General features: G+C 38.5%; 1 protein-coding gene across 2 annotated transcripts in view; it reads left to right on the top strand.

The window, feature by feature from the left end:
• PARP8 (poly(ADP-ribose) polymerase family member 8) overlaps positions 1 to 18,164 on the top strand; it is a 116,498-nt gene that overhangs the window by 85,459 nt on the left and 12,875 nt on the right. For both annotated transcript variants that reach the window (XM_058823770.1, XM_058823769.1), the window contains 3 exons: positions 9,387 to 9,479; positions 15,399 to 15,524; positions 17,159 to 17,224. In XM_058823770.1, coding sequence (XP_058679753.1) covers positions 9,387 to 9,479; positions 15,399 to 15,524; positions 17,159 to 17,224 — 285 coding nt within the window. The remainder of the gene's footprint in view (positions 1 to 9,386; positions 9,480 to 15,398; positions 15,525 to 17,158; positions 17,225 to 18,164) is intronic.

Genomic DNA, 18,164 nt, shown 5'->3' with positions numbered 1-18,164 from the left:
ACAATTACAGTCTTTTAATACTATGAAGTGCTATACCTACTCACAAACTCTTACGCTATAGTTTTTTGTGCTAGTTATTACTGACTTGGGAAGTTCAGATGTCTCATCCTCACAACAGCTGAAGAAACCATCTGAAACTGAGAGATAAAGCTTTTTTCTTTCTGCAGGCTATCATTTTATCTTAGTTGTAAAGTATCTTTCAATCAATCTCTCTCAGCAAGCTTTCTTCTCAGTATTATGTTTCATTTGCCTAAATAAATTTTTCTGGGGGAGTAGTCTGGCTTTAATATCTATTTCAATTTAAGCTACTTTTTAAAAATCCCGACATGTTTTTTCCCATAAGATAACAACCATTTGATGACAACAAGATGTTTCATTTTGTATGGCTTTGTTTAGGCACTAGATCCACATGGCAGACATATGAGTGTGTGGAAGATTCTGTTGCAGAACAGCTGCATGACACGATTGCATATGTTTGACTTGATGATTTTACAGTGGACATCTGTCTTGGTCCAGAGCCCTCAAAAATTATCTGATCATGCAAATGTTCCCTGCTGGTTCAGGGATCCTTGTTGTACATTGAAATCTTGTTTTTAGGCCTTCTTAGTCCTTTATTGAGGATAAATAAAGGGGCTGCTTTATTGGCTTACTGAAGACGAATAAGTAAGAAATTCTTATATTTCTCTTAGGAATTTCTTTACAGAGCGAAGTGAGTATCTGTGAGAATAACCAGCTTTCTTTTGAGATCCAAGATTCCCTGAAATTTGGAAGACCAGACTTAAATACTGAGTTCCTCTGTGTACTCCACAAGTTTGTGTGTGTGGAAAACAAAACAGATTGGGTAGATGGGGTGATCTTAGAACATGCCCAAACCTAATGCCCTCATGAGGAGCTGCACCTGTATTACTGTGAAGGAGAAGAAAACAGGTTCTCTTGAATGGAAGAAGGAATCTTGGAAAAGTACTATAACACATCATGAAGTTGTAGCACTCTTCTTTATAAAGGCTGATGGTCTGCTGCTTCATTCCATCTGCTTAAAAAAAAAAACAGTAGTAAAGCAGGCAATGTTTTCCCGTAAGTATTCACACTTTCCCCAGATAAGATGGGGATGAATGAAAGTTCTCATCATGGCATGTTTCTTTTGTATTTATTTCAAAAGCACAGTGAGATCTAAGTATTATTTGCAGCGCACCAGAAGTTATAAAAGCCAAATTGGATGTTTTGGTGGTACATAGAGTACCACCAAAATTGGAAAATTATTTGAAATCACTGCGTGGAATGATTTGCAGTTGTTCTGCAAAGCAGAAGAAAAATGCAGTGAATCCTAAGAATAAAAAATATTATTTAAGTTCTTACATAACATGGACCAATGCTATTTCATGCAGTCATTTCTAAGGATGATCAGAATCCCACATGTTTCACTTTTCACAGAAAGGTTAAGAAACAGTTTTAAAATCATTAGCAAATGTTGGGACTGCAGTCTGTACATCCAAACAACTCCCTTAACTTGTATGAAGAATGACAGTGCATCTTCTTGCAAGGCACCCTGTGCTACAGAGCTCTCAGGAGCTCTGCCATCTTCTGAAGTAGCTCCATGCTCTGTTTTGAAAAAGGGGGAAGTGAAAGGTCAAACAGAGTTTGATGGAGGAGACACACAGAAGGCAGACATGGCAAATCTACTGAAAAAAGTAAGGGTCTGGTAATTTGAATTATTAGCCTCATGTTCCCATCTTTGTTTTCAACAGAGAAGTTGTTTAGGTGAGTGAGAATGGACTATTATGTGTTTGTAATAAATGGCTAGATTTGAATTGTCTCAATAGCACTGTGAAATGCTTTTTTTCCCCTAGCATTTTCAAACAGTTCGTATTTCATTCACATCTGTGTTGTTTAAATAGTTACATAGGTTATCCTGATTTCCGTCAAACTACAATACTAGATTAAATATTAAAAACTAACCTAGGAAAGTTGAATGACTTCCACAAAACCCATTATGAAGTACTGACAGATTCTTGCATGGGGCATGTGTCTCTAGTGAAAAATTTCTGAAACTGGAATTTGTGTCATCCACTGCCTTACACTGGCTTTTGAAGATCTCCAAGGATGGAGACTGCACAGACACATTGAGCAGCCTTTTACATTGCTTAAAAAAGCTTTAGGAAAAACTTATTTTAGCTTTATCTAAAATTTTGGCAAAGTTTAGATAAAGTTAGTCCTGTATGAGAGAATAAAAGTACTGACTGACCTCTAAAGGTCCTTTTCAACCATCTGATTTGGTTCATCTATCTCAAAAATGTATTTTCCAAAGCAGATTTAAGAATGTAATAAAGAAACCTAAGGATTATTTGATTCAATGTTAGAAGGCTATTAACTTCTTTTAATGCTGTATGAAAGTCTTCCTTTTATTATTACTAGAATATTCTAGGGAAGGACTAAGTTGCATTTTAATAATGCAACAGTTTTGCTGCTGTAGCAGTAGAGAATAAGTTGTTTAAGGAATTCAGTTCTGTTACAAACATTTCATGTAATGAGATCACGAGTCCTTAACAAAAGTGGTTATTATATTTAAAGATCTGATTAAAAGAAGTGCAGTGAAAAATGTGATATCATATTTGAAGACTGGAGTTAAGAAAATGTCAGTCCTCTCTTAAAGAAGGGCAAGAAGGAGAGGATCCAGAGAACTCCATCCTCACCTTCATCTCTAGGAAGGTGATGAAGCATCTAACCCTCAAAACCATCTCCAGGCACATCCAGGACAAGAAAATGTTCACAAAGAGTCAGCATGGTTTCCCCCTGGGAATCCATACTTGAATGACTTGGTTAAACTTGTTTGAGGAAGCGACTGGTCAGGTACATGAGGAGAGAGCAGTGGATATTGTCTGCTTGGACGTGAATAAGGCTTTTGGCAGTGTCTGCCATAAGATCCTTTTAGACAAGTTGTTGATGTGGCCTAAATGAGGAGATGGTGAGGTGGGATTGTCTGGGCCTCAAGTGTGATGTTCAGGGTAAAGTTACTTAGAGGTCAGCAGCTCACAGTGTACCCCAGGGATCAGCAGTGGGTCCAGTCCTGTTTAGGACCTTCATTAATCACCCAGATGATGGTGCAGAGTGTATCCTCAGAGAGTTTGCAGATGATGGAAAAAATTGAGAAGTGTGCAGTACTCCTGGGCAATGGGCACCGTTCAGGGGGACCTCAACAGGCTGGAGCAGTGGGATGCCAGGAATATAATGCAGTTCAAGAAGGAGAAGTGCAAAGTCCTGGAGCTGGTGAGGAACAAACCCAGGCACCCATGTATGCTGAGGGCCACCCAGCTGACAGCAACTTGGCTTGGGCAGGAAAGGACACCAGCTTGGACAGGAGAAATCAATGTGCACTTGTGGTATGGAAGGCTGCTGGTGTTCTGGGCTGCACTGAACAGTAGGATTGTCTGTGTTTGTGGAGGGATGTGATGCTGCCCCTGCACACAGCCCTGGTGAGGCCACTCTGTGCCTGCTCTGTGCTCCTGAGCACAAGACAGGGACGGTGCTACTGGGGAAAGCCCAGTGAAGGGTCACTAAGATGATTAAAGGGGCTGGAGCACATCACATAGGAGGAAAGGCTGAGAGCCTGGAAGAGAGAAGGCACAGAAGGGATCTTACTAATGTCTGTAAATATTTGAAGGAAGGGAGCAAAAAGGACGGGGCCAGGCCCTTTAGGGTGGTATTCTGTGGCATGACAAGGGGCAGAGCATATAACCTAACACACAGGAAGTTTCAGTGGAACAAGAAACACTCCTTACCTTTTTCACCTTTTCTGAAGGTGACTGAGCATGGGAATAAGTTGTCCAGAGAGGCTGTGGAGTTCACATCCATGGAGAAATTCAAAAGCTGTCTGTTCAGGGCAGCTGGCTCCAGGTGACCGTGCTTGAGCAGGGATGTTGGACTAGATGACCTGTGGAGATCCTTGCCAACCTCAATCTTTCTGTAATTCTTTGATCTTATTCAGCTTTTACATAATGTAATTTGTAAAGCTAATGTCCATCTTGCTGTTCTGTGCCTTCCCAAATTCCTCATCTGCAAATACCAAGGCCATTGACAGAACAGTGTGAGTGAATGAGTTTTAAAGACCTGTGAGACAATTATACAGAACAAAATAATCTCAGAATATATTCACCAAGGTTAATAAAAGACCATCTGTGTACCAGTTTTGTTGTTTTTAGGAAAGAAGTTTCTGTAGAGTGCCATCTTGTGTTGAAAGCTCAGACTGAGACCTCCTTTGAACAAAGAAAGGATTAGTAAAAAAAATCAACAAAATTAAGTATTACAACTAGTTTCTTTGAAATTTGTACCCTGGTGCATACATTTCTGCTGTTTAATGTTTTTCCCATCAAGTATGAACAGTAAAATACCATTAAGTAATATTTGAAATACCCGCTCATATTATTTAGCTGTAAAAGTAAGTGCAGTCTTGTAATTCTGATATATTTCTTCCATTAGTAAGCTTAAATTTTTTAAATGTTTTTCATCCCAAAGTGCTCCCAGTTATGTTTTATTTACTATGGGTGAAATCTTGACCTTGGAGGGTTCTTGTTGACTTAAAGAGATCTTGGATTTCTCTGTGCTTTGAATACAAGGGTCTTAGATGCTACTGAAAACACAGGAGCATTGAGTATGCTGCTTAATCATGGGAAATTTCTTGAACAAAATAAACATCACTGAACTGTGGAGAAAAGTGTAGGTGTACAAATATGTTTAGTCAGACTGGAGTTGAGCCAAGATGCTTATGGAATTCCAAGATTTTTGTGGAATAACACTGTGGTCTTTCTAATCCTTATGCCACAAAATAGGCTAGCTTTATCTCTTTTTATGAAAAAAGCCTTTCCAGCTACAACCTGTATTTTAATAGAATAGATTTAAATTAATTTATATTTTACTGACAGAGTAAAATGACTGCAGTATAGCTTTTCCTGTTGCCAACAAGTTACCAAGTGCATCATGCCCATCTAGCATTCTATAAAGCTTGTTTGTGCACCATTTTTTTCTGTATCTGTGAAGTAAAAATGTATTTTTTGAAAGTGTGTAAGGTGCAGAAAAAAAAAAACCAAAAACAAAAAGCCCAGAAAATAAAATTTAAATCACTAAATTTAAATCACTAAACAAAGCCAAACAGAACAAGTGGCATTTCTCACTCAGTTACAGACTACTCTCATCTTTCTTCAGGTTGTATCTGATCACTACTGTAGTATCTCCCATGTCTTTGAGCAGTGAGTTCCATGTAACACATGATTATTGAGAGACTGTTCAGAGTTTACCTTACAGTAAAACTAAAACTTGGCATGGTGGAAAGTAGGAAGCAGAACAGAGATTTGAAGTTCCAATTTGTCTCCTTGTCTGTTGCTTTCATTAGGAAAAGTGGGGTGATTGCTAATGGTTTCACCTTCACCATTTATTACATTTGCTGTATGTCAGGCAGTCAGCCTTGCCTGAAGCATCTCATGTTAGATCAATAGTTTTTAGGTGTGTCAGTCATGTTACAGCCTCTTTAGTGTCTGTGTGATATCCCTGAGAATGCAGGAAAGGGTGACACATTGCTCTGAGCACAGCTGCAGCCCACATTAGAAAGTTGCTAGATCGATATAGACTATGAAACTTTCAGTTTTTTGAAATTGAAAGAATGTCTAGAAAACATTTTACGTAGTGTATTAGTCCAGGAACCAGGATATGTCCTAGTGTGTAAGTGGTTTGTGTGTCTGCCTGTCTCAGTCACTGCAGAAAGAAACCACACTTGCATTGTAACACGCGGGAACTCGGTGCTGCTTTCACCACAGCAGCAGTTGGGTGGGAGCTACTGATGATGCAAAGAATGGGGTGGCTAAAGGAGAAATCTGAAGACTTCAAGCATTTAGAAGATGCTGTCTGGTTCTGTCATTGTCGTCCGCCTCCAAGCATTTGCAGTCTCAGGTTAACGGCCCATTATTTTTTTAACGGTTTTATTTTTTTATGTTTTTTTCCCACTGGAATAATGATCCTCATAACGGTGTTTCAGCACCCAGTGATCTTCACTTAGCTAATAGTTCTGAGAAGACCAATGGCTTTATATTAATTTTCTATTTTCAAGAGAAAAAATAAAGTCTGTGTGAGACCCTGGTAGCTGCTCTTTCTGAGAAGAATTACAGTTGCCTTGTTCAGGAAGCAACAAAGTTCCCCAGCCAGTCAGCTCATATCCTCAAAGTGGTTGTTGTAATCTGTGGAACTATGTGCACCGAGGATGAAACTCAAATTCAGAAATAAATGTTTAAGTGTCTAAGCCCTATTTTGTTGTGTATTTTCCCCTTGAAAACAATGGGAGATAGTAATCCAGGAAGAGGTGATTAATCTGCACATGTGTGGCTGTGAATTTCGCATCAGTAAGAACATATTTATTGAGTATTTCAGGTACAGACACAAAAATTCTTGGAAAGTTTAGCTGGATGAGTGTTACGTATAAATGAACTAAAGTGAGAGTATCCAAAGATGACATTGGAACAACGTAGCTTTTATAAATGTGTCAGTTCTTGTTTTTTTAGTGTGGCTGGGGACATTTCTCATATTTATGATCTGAAGTCAGAACAATACTGTTCCCACCCCAAATCCTCACATCCTATGACAAGAGAAGAGTGGATGCCATATAAAGGGAAACACACTATCAATATGCAAAACATTAACAGCAGAGTAGGATCAGCCTTGAATCCCAGTTTCCCCATAAAGCTTGTGGTTTTCTTTAAACTCTGCTTTCTAGAATTGATTTATTAACTTAGTTTTCATATGTTTTCATTGGTTCTAGCATGCACAATTGCAGGCAAAACATAAGGAAGGAAATGTAACACTGAATAGGTAAGGCAGAGTGTGACAAACAAGAGTCCCTGAAACATTTGCTTCCTAATTGCAAGGTAGTTTTTTCATTTGGTAGGGATTTAAACAATACAAATGATTGAGCTTAACTAGTGACTGGAGTAGAGGATACTGAAATGGCCATACCAATGTCTCTTGGAATACATTGCTAACACCTGTGGGAAATTTAAGTTAAAAACATCTTATTTTGATAAATTGAGACAATTCCAGAAGCAGAAATCAAAAGTACTTTTAAAATGACTGTAGGGTGGGCTGAAAGGCATTCAGACTAGATAAATGAGACAGACTGTTGAAATGTCCCTTTAGCTGCAGGGTTGGGATTATTTTTCCCATTTTATTGTATTGACAGAATACGTAGTGGACAGAAAGCTTTGCCAAAATGAGAATAATTGTATAGATCCTAACAGAAGTATCTGTTCCACTTCAGGGCTGAAATTCTGCTGTCCTGCTTGTCAGTATATCTATAGTTGTCCAGTGTCAGCCTGAGGCAAAAAAACCCAACCATCCTCCCCCCCACAAAAGAACCCCAAAACCAAAACAAAGCAAAAAAGCCACCACCACTCCCCTCAAAAAAAAAAAAAAAAAAACCAAACAAAAACCCTACCATAAAGACAAAAAATTTTCCAAAGTCAAGCATAAATGCAATGTCTATTTTCCTAACATCCTTCTCCAGATGCTCAGACACTTCTGGGATCATAACAGAGGGGCAGGAAAAAGAGAAATGGTGACAAAATGTGTGTTCCTTTACCATCATTAAGTTTCAGGATAAATTACTTTGCTGAGACTGTAAACAAAATATCAAAAATAAATATCTTCTTACAAGTTTTCTTCATGACAAGCATGGCCAAATTTAGATTGCTTAGTTATTCCAGAGTTATTCCTTGCTTTGAAATAAAGGAAGTCTGTATATTCTGTTGATTATGATAGTTGCCCCACTGAACAAATGATTTAACCATCTTCTAAATGTGAAAATCCCAAGAATAATGACGGCGGTAGATACCTCTTGTCCAGCTTGCCATGGCACAATGAATTTGATCATGTTTGGCTTCATCTGCTGCCTAATGCAATGTAACATGACAGATAAACTAAATCAAATGGGTGACATTATCAGATTTGAAATATGATAGCTCTTGTAAAGCAAATGAAGTGAGACTGTATCAGTCCAGAAGATTTGAGATGCTTATTGAGGTATTGAATCTTTGAAACGTAGCAAGTGAATGTTTTAAGTTCTGCAAAGCAAGTGACTGCAAGGACAACAGTATGCTTATTACTGGCAAAGCTGTTGCCTGAAATAGAATTCAGCTAAATTTTAGGTTTCCTTTGTGTGTTTAATTAATTTTTTCATTTTTGCAAGTGCTTTGTAGAGGCAATGGCTTGAACTTCAAAGCATAGTACTACAAATACTCTTGTATTTGTTGTGATTACTAGACTCAGAACTTTCAGTTACAAAGATGAGTTTAAGTTTCAGTGAGCTGGGATTTAATACTGTGCATTCAAATAAGTAGTATCCAGGAAGTATTTTTGATTGTTTTTAGCGTTGTCATAGCGGCTTGTGTTTATTGGGTAGTTTTAAGGAAGGTTTTAATTCATATTTCTTTCATCTGTTTGTTCATTTTGAATACTTGCAACAATTCACGGTGTGATGTTACTTGAGCCTTTATAAAGTTGGTCTACTAATTATCTTTCAGTAAATAATATGGAGTTGCTGTAAGGATTGTAAACAGTTAGGAAGCCCATGAAGACATGCCTATTTTCATTACCTAAAGCTGTCTTCCTATTTGTTTCTGCTTTGTTTGCCTTATGAAGGCAAAATGTTCCATTCTCAATTTGTGGTTTAGATAACGTTTTTTTATTTGTGATTACATCATTAATTACTTTTTAATAGGCAAAAGCTGGTTCAACAAGAAGGGGGTTTTTATTATTTAATACCTGAAAAAAGACTTGGAATATCTTTATTTCTTAAAATAAGTAGGTTTCAAAATAGTCTTTATGCTGTAAAAATTTAATGGATTTTCTTACAGTCTACCAATAATTTGTTAAACTGTCAAAAAACTAAAAATAACCTCTTCAAAAAATTGTTTTCCAGATCAGATTTTTATGTGTGTTCTGAACAGCAGTGTAAGAAGCTCTGAAGAATAAACCTGCTCCCATTAGCTTCATGATTAGTTCTCCATTAAGTTTAATTATGTAGGAAGTTTTCAGATAGATAGTCTTAAGAACATTTGAGTACTATGCCTGTAATTTTGGTTTTGTAACAGTGCTGGGATTTCTTTTAAATTTAGCCTCTCTGAGTACTTAGGAGTTTTAGAATTCTTCACTTTTGCTCTTCAGGTTATTAAAATGTTTCTCTAATGTATCTTCCTCAATAATTGATATGTATTTATTATTTAAAATCAATCTTGCAGTTAAAATATGAAGAATTAGAATTAATTGTGTGGGTTTTCTCATAGCTCATAACACGCTAAAAGCAAGAATTCAAATTAGAACAGAAGTAAAATTAACTTTCTTTCTTTGTATAGCCCACTGTTTGTGAACGGGAACTCTGTGTATTTGCTTTCCAAACATTAGGAGTGATGAACGAAGCTGCTGATGAAATTGCAACTGGGGCACAGGTAGGATTATCTAAAGTTTTCTGTAGTTTACTCAGTCCTCTCTGTCTCTTCTAGTATGTGTTTTGACTTGCATGCACCATATGAGTACTGTTTGGTAAGTATTATTTATTTGTCCACTGTTATAGCTGTAAATGCACTGGATTTATGCACAGTGTATTCAAATAGTACTAATGAGGTGTTTCCATTGTTTTGCTTCCTTGTAATTAGAGTAACTGTGGTTTTGTGCCCTGTTGTATTCAATTAGGTCACCTGGGTTGTTAATAAAGGCAGCCATTGTAATTTGGAGATAATTTACATTTATTTTCACCTAATGAGCCATTACTACTCTCATGCAATTAATAAGTTACTTCCTGTTCATGGTCTTGGGATGCAGGGGTCCACTGAGCATCTGTTGTTTCCATCATTAGGTAGCAGTGGGAAAGTCCTTACTGATATTGCTACATAGGGTTCTTTCTTCTTCTCAAGGATCAGGAATTTAATATAAGCCTGCTTCCTAACTCTAAATTCAGTTATTGATGTAGTTACAACCCTCTCATTGTTTTCTTAAAGTATTTTAAATTACGCTTCCAAATCACTAACCTAATGTTTCATTAGGAAAAAAAAAAGTTAAAAGATTTTACATTTAAGTTCCCTTTAAGATCTCATGGTAAATGCCTGCACATCTTAAGGAAAAGTGCATTTGTGTCCCGTTTTCTGGTTACTGTGTTTCTACATAGTAAGCAGCATGGGTTTTTTGGAAGAACAAACCTTCAATTTATTTAACTTTAACTAGCACTAGTGAGTATAGTCACTGGAAATAAACTATTCAGGTAGGTGCCTGAATACAACCATGAGCATATCCTCAAAGGTAAAAATTGCAGCAGTGTAGATTAGCTTCCTCACTGAGAATATGACTGGAATCAGAACAGCAGCTCTTCATCTGTTGTCTGAAGACCACTGGATTTGTAATATATAGATACTGAACAGTGGGATAACAGTTTAGGCTTGTAAGAAATGGAAGGAGGTGTGCAGATGAAGCCCCACCTCTTTATCAGCCTGAAGTTCTGTGAGCATTTAGTTTTTTTAATTCAGGCACATGTTACATTACTTGTACATTTAGAATCATAGAATCATTGGAGTTGTAAGGGAGCTGTGAATGTCATGTAGTCCTGTGCCCTGCCATGAGCCAGGACAACTTCAACTAGATCAAAGCCCTGTCTGACTTGACCTTGAATGTTTCCAAGGATGGGGCGTTTACCATGTGTTTCGTCAGTGTTTCATCACCCACAGTGTAAAAGTCTTCTTTATATCTAGTCTGTATCTCCCTCCTTTAGTATAAAACCTTTACCTCTGGTCCTATCACAGCAGGTTCTGCAAAAATATTTTCCCTATCTTGTCATCCCGCTTTAAGTAGTGAAAGGCTGCAGTAAGGCTTCCTAAAAGCCTTCTCGTCTACAGGCTGAACACACCCAGCTGTTTCAGCCTGTCTTCATCAGGGAGGCATTCCAGTCTTCTGATCATTTTTGTGGCCTTCCTCCGGACTTGCTCCAACAGGTGTTGGAGCTCTTTCCTATGTTGGGGACCCTAGAGCTGGACACAGTACTCAGGTGGACTCTCATGAGGGCAGAGGGGCAGAATCCCCTCCCTGCCCTGCTGCCCACGGGGCTCTGGGTGCAGCCCAGGACACGTTTGGCTCTCTGGGCTGGGAGTGCCATGGCTGGGCCATGTGCAGCCTCTCACCCACAGCACCCTCAAGCCCTTCTGGGCAGGGCTGCTCTGGGGCTGCTCATGCCCTGCCTGTGCTGGTACCTGGAGTTATCATGACCCAGGTGCAGCACCTTGCCCTTGGATTTGTTGAACTTGGCGAGATTCCCATGGGCCCATTTCTCCAGCTTCTACAGGTCCCTCTGGATGGTTTCCCATCCTTCAGGGACATCAGCTGCACCACTCAGCTTGTGTAATGTGCAAATTGTGGAAAGAGCACTTGAACTCACTCTCTATGTCCTTAAAGAGCACTGGTCCCAGTATTGCTCCCTGGGGGACACCAGTCATCATCAGTGGCCATCAGGACATTGACCTCTACCATCTGGATGCAGCTAGGCAACCAGTTCCTTATCCACAGAACTGCCCATCCATCTAATTGATCTCTCTCCAATTTAGAGGAAAGGATATTGGGAGAGGTTGTTTTAAAGAATATAAATGACATCTGTAGCCTTTCCCTTATCCACTGATGTGGTCACTCCATCACAGAAGGCCACTGGGCTGGTCAGGCAGGACTTGCCCTCAGTGAAGCAGTCGTGGCTGTCATGAATCTCCTCACTGTCCTCCATGTGCCTTAGCACAGCTTCCAGGAGAAGCTGTTCTATGATCTTCCCAGGCACAGAGGTGAGGCTGACAGGTTGGTAGTTTCTAGGGCCCTCGTTTCTACCCTTTTTAAAAATAGGTGCAATATTTCCCTTTTTCCAGTCACCTGTGACTTCACCTGGCTGCCATGCCTTTTGAGTTAGCATGGAGAGTAGTAGCTTGGCAACTTTATCTGCCAGTTCCCTCAGGATTATGGGATGCATCTTATCAGGTCCCATAGACCTTTCTATGTTCACATTCCTCAGGGACTCTAAATGTAATCTTCACTGACAGTGGGAAGCACTTTGCTTCCGTACTTTCTGTCTTGAGTTTCATCAACTCGAGAGGTGTGTGAAGGGGAGACTGCCAGTGAAGTCAAGCAAAGAACTGTCAAGTTCCTTGGCTTTCTCATTGTCTGCAGTTACCATTTTCCCAGTCGTGTTCAAAGAGGGGTGAACTTTCTTTGACCTTCCCTTTCTGTCTCACATGCCTTCAGAAGCCTCTTCATTATTCTTTGCATCTCTTGTCGAGTTGATCTCCAGTTGCACCTTGGCCTCCCTCACCCCATTCTGACACAAGCTGGCTGTGTCTCTATATTCTTCCTAGAATATCTATCCCTGCATCCCTTGCCTGTGCATTTCCTTCTTTCCTTTTAGTCTTACCATCAGATCTGGAGACATCCATGCCGACATCTTGTCTTCCTTTCCTAATTTCCTACACATGGGTATTGAGAACTCTTGCACTCTCTGGAAGGCATTCTTAAAGATCTGCCATCACTGATCTGCTCCCTCCTCTTGAAAACAGTTTTCCAGGGGATCCTATTGAATAGCTCTTTGAATAGCTGGAAGATTGCTTTCCTAAAATGAGTAAAGAATTAGGTATGAGCCTTTTTAAGTAGAGCTGACTAAGCTGAGGAGAGGTGGCCCTGGTTAGCTCTCACTCTGTTTTGTATACGTGTCAGTGGTGCAGGCATGTGCAGAGCTTGCTGTAGATCTCTGGAGTACCTCTACATTTACAGAGCTTTACTGTAGAATTCTGAAGCAATTGCAGCCTTAAGAGTACTTAAAAGAGTTAGATAAGGGTTTTTTTCTGTTGTCCCATTGGACCTAGGTAGCTAAATTATGCTGTTTCTAGTGATAACATTGCAGCCAGCTCACTATATTGGATCTGACTGAGCACCATGTTCCTGTTTGCAGAAAAAAAATCATCAGTTCTAGAGCTTGATTCATCTGAGTTCTTTTTGTCATTAGTTTAGGACAGTATGAATCACAGCATAGACTGTCAGCACAGTGGTTATTTCTCCAAGAGTCTAGCAAGCTTAGGCTGACTAGTAAAAGGTAAGTGTTCACATTTTGTCTGATTAATCCTCTTCCAAACCATTTTGTCTAGTGAGGAATCCTAAATACAGCTTCCCATCATTAGAAATCATATCCCGTTTTGTCTTTTGTGCTTTCAGCTCGTTTCCTGAGGTGCACAACCCTACTTTGTCACTCTAAATAATCCGATGGCTTCTCAATAATAAATGCTTGTGCTTTCTAAAACTTTCCATCCTGAACTCAGGTTGCCTTGTGTTAGTCATGTAGGCAAAATGCTTGAAAATTAGATGACTGATTTCTTGATAGTTCCAACTCCCTATAAAGAGTCTCTTGAGAGTGAGAGGCCCTGTCTGAGGGATTGATGTCATAAGAGGAATTGTCATCAGCAAGTGTGGTATTGTCCTTCACACAGCTATTTTAATCCTTACTTACTTCAGTACCTCCAATTGAGGAGTTCACATCCAGTTTTAAGGACATCTGCTTGATCCACAGCATCTCCTATTCCCAAGGAATGCATATGCACGGCTCTATTATAGGGTTTCTATTAGATTTACCTCCCAGTTTGTTTTGCATTGCATCAACTCAAAACAGTGACCTCAGGGGAAATCAAGTGTAAAAAAAAAGCAGAGTAGGAAACAATCTAGGAGTCAACAGTTTGTTTAAAGGAGGGCTAGGGATGATGCTGTCTGAGTAGAACTGTGCCAGTTTTAAGACAGTGTCCCATCATGCAAATCATAAGGCAATACAACTTTGAATCTCTGCATTTAAAGATCTGGGGACTCAAAAAGCTCTTCCCTAGGAGTGTTTTGTGACAGCAGACTAAGAAGCGCTTCTCAGAAGCAGGGTGAGCTCATGCTCAATTTCACGGTAATCCATTAACACAAGGGCAAGTTTGCTGCCTGATCTGGCTGCTGATCTCCTTTGTAAATGCCAGTGCATATGCCCTATTTCAAAACATTGATCTCACATACAGATAGTATAAACTGGAAAGTAATCAGAGAAGCATTGGGGAAGGAAGGGATCATTATTTAAGTAATTTCATTTTTCAGTATATGTGAGATATTTAGTAACTGGAACTAACAGAATATATTAAAACTGATGGAGAAAATTGTCCATTAATACTGAAGGAGCAGAGGAGGAGAATGGCAGCTATATGACTCACCACAGCACAGTTCTTTTTCCCCTTTCATCATTATTCTTATTTTCATTCTGGTTCTCTAAAAGACTGTAATTTTTTTCCATCCAAATGATCAGTTATAATGACAGATGTAGAAAATCTTCTAGATGAATATGAGCTGTGAGATGAGATCTGATCCATGTGGACTTGTGGGGGGAACCAGGAATACCTATTAAGTCAGCTTGTCTCAGCTTTTCCTTTCTTTTGTGGAAAAGTCGTTTTCACAGAGGAATGTTTTCAGAAGGCACATAAAAACATGAGGAAATGAGTTAATCTGCAGCTACTTTTTAATGTAGCAATTTTGGATTTCATTATGAGCTGAATTTACATTTCACAGCTGCCAGAAAGCTGCATTCTCTCATTTTTGTTATTTGCTGAATTCTATTTTTAACCTCTGAATTACGTATTTTGACACAATTGCTTGGGGAATCTGTATCTAAGTGGTGTATTTACTTACATACACCTGTCTATGTGCACATTACATGCACAATCCTGTGGGGAAATTGTGAAAATCAAAGATAATCCATGAAGTGTTGTAATTTTGTATAACAGGAAGGAAAGAAGAGAATGCCCTAGTGTGAGCTGTGCAGATGACTGTTAAACCATTGCAGTATTATGGGTTTAGCAGAAACAATATTTTCAAGTGTTTCTGTGATTACAGTCTTCAGGAAAAGAGCAGAAAGTGGTACAAATTTGATAGACTATTCCTTGTTCTTGAGCAAAGTTTTTACTGGTGTGTCTATACAGAGATACACTAGTTTAATTTCCTTAATGAATAAATTTGATACAGGAATTCACATGTGTGCGCAAGAGAAAGCAATACTTCAAGCAATATATTTGATGTTATAATACTTTTAGGACCAGAAACTGGTCCTAAAAGTGTATATGCACATGGAATAATACACCATGGCTGACCCCAAACTCTGTTGAGGTCCGTGAAAAAATTTAGTCCTGAACTATCTCCTTGGATAACACAGTTTCGGCAATATAGGTATCAATGAAATACAATATATCTATAATGTGTAAAAAAGGCAGATTGGAAAATATACTATAAAAACGTTTATTTTGAATAAACATAATAAATATGTCTTTCTTTATCCCCAGGTAGTTGATCTGTTGGTATCTATGTGTCGGTTTGCATTAGAGTCACCTAGGAAAGTTGTCATTTTTGAGCCATATCCTTCTGTAGTCGATCCTAATGATCCTCAGATGCTGGCCTTTAACCCCAGGGTAAGTAGTTACCTTTAATTTTGTCATCACTTGGTTTTAATAATACATGAGATTTCAAAGCAAAGATTTCTCATGGAGGAGTCTCTTTTATTATGTGATACAGCTCCAGAATATAGCACAAGTGTGTTTTCAAAACTTTGCATCTTTTTTTTATTGTCTCTGAGAAAGTACTTGAATACAGACTTGTCCTGGTTCTTGCCAGGACAGTGTTAATTGCTGCAGTAGCCAGAATGGGGTATGGCTAAGACCCAGAGGTTATTCTATACCACCTCACATCATTTCTGGGAGCAGGGGGAGTATCTTCCAGGGAAAAGCGGGAAAAGAATTCACATTTTACTTGGCAGAGGGAGCATTTGGATGTTGTTTGTGGCTGGTTTTCTTATCTCATTGCTGTTTCCAGCTGATTGTTCTTACCTTGACCCGTGATCTTTACCTTTGTCCTCCCAATTCTCTATCCCACAGCAGGGGGGAAGTGTAAGGAAGAGAGGGAGGAGGACAGTGAGCAGTGCTATGTCTCAATGGGAACAGTAAATTGGAGAATACCATCCCTAAACCATGACAAAAGTGTAGGTTATGTTAAAGCCAAGAAACTCTTCTAAGGAACAAATTCTGGACACAAAATTTTATATTCTAAGTGTTTTTCTGTCAATGTGCACATTGGACACAAAAAGAAAGATGGCTTTTGAGAGATAGAGGTCATGTAAGCCAGGGGATTTCCAGTCCATCTTTTCATTCTTAGAAGTGTCATTGCTGTCATCTCATTTTCTCACTGCAAGCAGTTATTTCCTGGTATGTAATTTTATTAACTGGTTAATAGGTTAATAGGTGAGTTTTTTACAAGCATCAATTTTGAAATAAAGAAAATTGTGCTTGTGTTACCTGCTCCTTGGGCTCCAAATGCTGCCTTTCAGGAATGCCCTCAGGCTGTGAATATTCCATCTCCCTGAAGCCATTTCCCCAAAGGCATAGAGGAGAACTTGGCTTGTCCTGCACTGGGATGCATCTCACTCTGAACAAAGGCCAGCTAGCAGGAGTTCTTTGTCAGGAGAGGCTGAGGTGTTCTGTAATGTGTTGGCAAGACCCCAAGATGGGGAGCAGTGGAGCTGCTGTGGAGTGGTGGAGCATGGACTGTTTAGCCTGTTCACTCAGGTGGAGCTGCCTGGTAGTGGCTCCCAAGCAGCAGGTCAGCAAAGATCCGGGTGAGGCAGAGGGACCACTGAAGGATCTATGAAGTTTTATAGAACTGCTAGCAAAGGAAACACATCTGTTTATATGCATTTTTTTTAAAATCTGTTTGGGTCACTGCATTATTTACCTCAAGAGCATGTTGTCCAAATAATTTAGTTACATTTAGTTACAAGTATTTGTTGAAAAATAATCTGATTTTTGGAGTGTTTTGGAGATCCCTGTCAGCTTCAAAGAAGAAAGATCATAACAATATTTTTTCAAGGATTTTTTCTGGATGATGAATGACAGTCTGTGGAAGACAGCTAATGGTTTGAAATGTTTGAAAGAATTTATTTGCCCAACATTTCTCCTAGCTTTCGTTTTATACACACTCAAAGAATTCACGTTTTTTTAGAGCCAAATACTAATACTCTTTGAACTTATTTGTGTATTTTATGCCACATTAGAAGAAGAACTATGACCGAGTCATGAAAGCATTGGACAGTATCACTTCCATCAGAGAGATGACACAGGTAAATGTAAAAATACTTACCTAATTAATCACTGTTTCTAGAACTTGAAAGATGTTTGCATTGCCTGCCTATCATGGGTTGGGAAGTCAATAGTATAATCTCTTTCCTATATAACTGTAATGATATTGAAATGTTTGCTCAAAATAACAAACCTATCCCTAATGCCAATTAAATAAAAGTAATGAAGTATAACTCAGATTTTTTGAAGTTTAAATAAGAGATAATAACAATAGAGTGATGAGACCTTGTAATGAGGTAATCACCAGCTGCTACCTTTCTGGAAATGTTCAAAGCCAGAGACTTTACTTCCAAAGCAAAAGAAATTGATCATGTGTCAATGTTCTGAATGGTATTCTGAATGACATGATATTTATCTCTATTATAGCAAAATTCTTGATCAACTAAGTATAGTTGGGGACTTGGATTTACTGTCATATTATTTCTCATGGCATATCTGATGGTTGTATTTCTGTTATTTTTATGTTCCTTTATATCTGTTTACTTTTATGTTACTTTTCCAAACAACACCACTGATTATAAGTTGTTGTTTAAATCTATTCCATATATCTTCCTTTTCCAACTGCTATTTAAATGCATCCTCAGAACAGTTTTCTATCTTGCTCTGTGTATTAACAAAATACCTTGGGATTCTTGAGTGAAGAACATACAGAAAGGAATAAAATAAATGGAAAATTAAAATTCACCTTTTTTGTTAATTTGTGTAACATTTTGTAAAAATTTTAAAAATCAGGCATTTCTGTGATTTCTTATGATGTCTTTTAAAAATAAAAAATAATTACCATTCTGCTTTTTTAAAATGTTAAAACACTTCTTGACTAATGAATTTTAAAGGGATGCTTTGCATTGTGATTGAAATCAAGAACAGTTTTAAAGGAAATTATAATATGACATGGTACTTATACATTGAAACAGTTGAAAA

The sequence above is a fragment of the Ammospiza caudacuta genome, chromosome Z (genome assembly GCF_027887145.1).
Source record: "Ammospiza caudacuta isolate bAmmCau1 chromosome Z, bAmmCau1.pri, whole genome shotgun sequence".
Taxonomy (NCBI): domain Eukaryota; kingdom Metazoa; phylum Chordata; class Aves; order Passeriformes; family Passerellidae; genus Ammospiza; species Ammospiza caudacuta.
Note: the sequence above shows the minus strand (reverse complement) of the source record. Positions and strands in the feature narration are given on the sequence as shown.